General features: G+C 40.6%; 1 protein-coding gene across 1 annotated transcript in view; it reads left to right on the top strand.

Annotated features, from left to right (window-relative positions):
• Positions 1-4,424, top strand: part of ADAM23 (ADAM metallopeptidase domain 23) — a 95,300-nt gene that overhangs the window by 61,329 nt on the left and 29,547 nt on the right. The window contains exons 18-21 of the mRNA XM_015415998.1: positions 567-647; positions 1,354-1,404; positions 2,061-2,124; positions 4,352-4,417. Coding sequence (XP_015271484.1) covers positions 567-647; positions 1,354-1,404; positions 2,061-2,124; positions 4,352-4,417 — 262 coding nt within the window. The remainder of the gene's footprint in view (positions 1-566; positions 648-1,353; positions 1,405-2,060; positions 2,125-4,351; positions 4,418-4,424) is intronic.

A 4,424-nucleotide genomic window follows, 5' to 3' on the forward strand; every position in this document is an offset into this window, starting at 1 on the left:
CACTCAAAGAGTGATTAACACTTGGAATTCACTGCCACAGGAGGTGGTGGCGGCTACAAGCATGAAAGGCTTCAAGAGGGAATTAGATAAACATATGGAGCAGAAGTCCATCAGTGGCTATTAGGCACAAGGTATATATAGGAACTCTCAGTCTGGGGCAAGTGATGTTCTGTATTCTTGGTGCTGGGGGGGCAACAGTGGGAGGGCTTCTAGTGTCCTGGCCCCACTGCTGGACCTCCTGATGGCACCTGGTATTTTTGGCCACTGTGTGACAGAGTGTTGGACTACATGGGCCATTGGCCTGATCCAACATTGGCTTCTCTTATGGTCTTATGTAAACTTTACATCCCATTTTAATATGCAGTTGGACTAGGAATGGAGAAAAACAGGTCTCCTACCAATAGGAGACAGACAGATCTTTAAAGCCCCCAGACATTAAAACTGAAAAAAAACCTTTCGTCCTGAAACGTAGTTCTTTAAGTGATACTTGTTTTAAAGAACAGCCTCAAATGCTTGAACTCTGTGTGAGTCATTATGATTCCTAACTATAAATCTTTGACCTCTAGTTTTTTCCACGAGGCATGGAATGTCGAGGCCCAGTGAATGAGTGTGATATTCCAGAGATCTGCACTGGAGACTCTGGCCAGGTAATTACATTATTCTAATGTGTTCCCAATTTTGTACAATAGTACAGACCTTTTCTGCTGCAACCCACAATTTAAAAGATGGCTCTAGATAAGGAGGGGGAAAGATTAAAGCCCTTTTTTTCCAGTACTGTAATGCCTAAAATCTCCTTTCCTGCTTGATATACAAAAACTAGCAAGTGCAGTTCATGTGATATTGTACACAGTTTTGCTCTTCTAGAGAATTAAAAATTGCTGTCGTCCTATCTATTGCCTTTTCCCCTTTGTCCATGGATATTAAGTTAGCAGCTACATAGGCATCGGGGGATAACCCCTGATCATGCATCCAGAACGTCTGTTTGGACATTTAGTGTTAGGACCTTGGCAGAGAATACAGTGACAGCAAGTGGGGTAGAGGAGGATTGGGATGGAGAGCAAGGAAAAGGGTGGAAGTGATTGGAGTGGGGGGAGGGGTCAGTGACCCGGAGGAGGAAGGAGAAGGCAACAGGAACTTGGGGGAAGGAATGAGATTTCCTTCCCTGACAAGTTCTTGTATTTTGCCCTCTTGTCTAACCTATTAATCAATTAGGTATTATGAGATAACATTAGCATTTCTTCTGCCTTACTTTCTTGGTGTTATCCTCTTTTGTCTGTCTATGCCAAGTGTATTCAAGATGCTTATTGACCCCTAATTCAAAACACTGCAGATAAACTTATCTTTTTCTTTCAGTGCCCACCAAATCTTCATAAGCAAGATGGATTTCCTTGCGATTCAAGTCAGGTATGAAAGTCTGTAAAACATTCCTCGCTTAATACTGAACGCATGTTGTAGTATTATCCAGTGATAATATTCACTGGACACAGTTGCACACATACCTGTTCCTTCAAATTGTTCCTCATAATCTAGAAATTGTTCCTCATAATACGGTCTGGGCCATTTGCAGCCTGATGATACTGAGTATGTTAAGTGTTGTAGCCTGCACCAGCTGAAGCGGGGTTAGCAATGCATCAGTTTATAGCAGTTTAAAATGCATGGTATACCCATGCAAACTGTTGCCTGCCCCACATATAATCGCCTATAAGATTTCAGTTTGCTCTCTTCCTAAGGGAAAGCTCATTTGAATGTCTTACTTTGTGGGAAACAATGCAAAAGAATGTCATTCCCTTTAAGGATCACACCTGTGTAGAAAAAAATGTTTATCTTTTGTAAGGTCAGCTCTTTTATTTCAATGTCTGGCTTTTATTTCAATGCCTGCTCCGATAGATTTGAATTTTAATTGGTTTATTTATATGGAATTTTAACTGTTTATATATTGTACGCACTTTGTGCCTGTGTAAGCCGCCCTCAGCCCGTTTGCAGGGAGGGTGGGGTATAAATATAATGAAAGAAAGAAAGCAAAATGTACAATTATATTTACTGGGTTGTTTTTAATTTAGGGACGTTGCTACAGTGGAGAGTGCAAATCAAGAGATAATCAATGCAAATACATTTGGGGAACAAGTATGTTGATTTAAGTATGCTTTATTCCTATGTATCTCTTTCTTATTTGTATTACTAGCTTTGCAGTCAGTAATGTTTTCAGGTGAAATTTTAATGTCCAGGAGTTGAAAGATATGGATGTTAAGGGGAAAAAATACATATATGTGAGTCGGTTTCTAGCTTGATTTAGCATTTGGCCGTGGGACAGATGGTGGATAAAGCCTGTGATTGGAGACTGATCTATGTGTAATCTTTCACAGAATCTTCCAAATGTATTTAAAGTCAGTAATTGAAAAATATTTGATCTGCATCTATGTTTACTTTTTTGTAATTGGATATGTGTTCATATAAATTTCCACAAAAGACCACCTTTGGGGGCAGTTGAAGGTATTCTGCTGCTCCCAGGACAGCAGCAGCTGGGAGCAATCCAGCCCAAGCAACACTGGCTTTCCTTGACATTTGAGTCACAGTAAACAGAAGCCTGATCCCCCCCCCCTTCATGTGCATAAGCAATAGCCTCTTTTCCTTAGCAAAAACAAAGTATATCATTTTAAGGGAACTATTGCTTCCCCTTAAAATAACACTTCTGCACAAGAGAGAGTAGAAGCGCCATTAATACCCTGTTTCACTTCAGGAGTCTGTGTCTGAGCATCAGAGTCTGGGAAGTAATCATTGCTCTCCCTCTTGCAGTACCAGTGGTTGGGGGAAAACAGCCCCAGCAGACTGGCAGCATCAGAAGGTTTTAACTCAAGCCCAACCAGTACTGGTGTGACTTCATAGAACAGGCCCTGGCTTTAACAGCAGCTCTATTAAATCACAGTACTAAGGAGTGGTGGTAGTGGTGGTGTATGTACTTTATTGTTACACTATTGTATGTGATAAAATAAAAAGTTATAAAAATATATGGACCCATTGTGAGATAACTGATTCCAGATTCATTTTATCAAAAGTATCCTGGACTGGTAAGTACAATTGCAGAACAGTTATCAGTTTTTCTGAGCCTCCTGATCCAGTATTTGAGAATACTGATTTCACTATGCTGTACAGTACACTAGGGGGCATTGCAACAATCTTCAACCCATTTAGAATCCTTCCTGTTCTTAAGATCTCCCAAGATCAATTTTTTCAGCTCCCAAGAAAATAGATAATCTTTTATTTTTGAATGCCACTTTCTGTTGCATTTTATTATAAAAGGGCTCCAAACTCATTCTTTGACCTCATGAATGCATGTTAATAGCAGATGTGTACTTATGCAAGAGATGGAATTAGAAGTGTTTAAAAATGTCTGAAGTGGTTCTACAATCAAGTTTTTCTGTTAAGTTAGCAAATAACATTAGTCATCACAAATGTTGTAGATACGTAGTACCTTGTTTAATTGAAAAGGGCATTTTCGTAATGTCTGGGCAAAGATACTTTCCGGCATATGAAACAGAAATAAGCTCAGAAAACTTCTGGTCATCCAAGTAAATTGGAGAAAGGGTCAACATACACCATTTTAAATGGATGCTTGGGGTATGAATTGGAACAGACGGGACTTGCTAGAGAAGAGTTCCAGAAATATGATTGCTTACTGTGACTCAAACGCAATCTGATTTTAACAAGTCAGGATCTCTCACGGTTCTTTTCTGCCCCTTCCATCTTATATCTTGGAATAAAATTTCCTAAGTACTGCCTCTGATAGAAAATGCATGTGTATACACAGTAGTGTATGCGGTGGCTCAAGTGGTTAAGATGCTGAACTGCAGGCTGTAGAAGGTCAGTAGTTCAGCAGTTCGAGACCCGGGTGCCGCATGATGGAGTGAGCTCCCGTCTCTAGTTCCAGCTCCTGCCAACCTAGCAGTTCGAAAGCAAGAAATTGCAAGTAGATAAATAGGGACCACTTCGGTGGGAAGGTAACAGCGTTCCATGCGCCTTGGTGTTTAGTCATGCCGGCCACATGACCACGGAAACGTCTTCGGACAGCGCTGGCCCTTCAGCTTTGAAACGGAGATGAGCACCGCAACCCTAGAGTCGGACTCGACTGGCTTTCGAGCAAGGGAACCTTTACCTTTTATACACAGTAGTAAACCAGAGCCTGTTCCAGATTCCTGATGAACACGCAAAGGATGTTAACTTGAAAATTTTTAGTCTGAGAATTAGCACTCCTGAATAGCGACAATTCATATTATTTGGAATAGATTCTAATAAGAGAAGACTTCGCCTGACTGATTCTGTTAGTAGAAATTAACATTCTCATTTACTTCACTAGAGGCTTCAGGGTCTCATAAACACTGTTATGAGAAGCTTAACACAGAAGGTACTGTAAAAGGAAACTGTGGAAA

Source organism: Gekko japonicus, unplaced genomic scaffold (genome assembly GCF_001447785.1).
Source record: "Gekko japonicus isolate JY-2015 unplaced genomic scaffold, Gekko_japonicus_V1.1 scaffold123, whole genome shotgun sequence".
Classification (NCBI taxonomy): Eukaryota; Metazoa; Chordata; class Lepidosauria; order Squamata; family Gekkonidae; genus Gekko; species Gekko japonicus.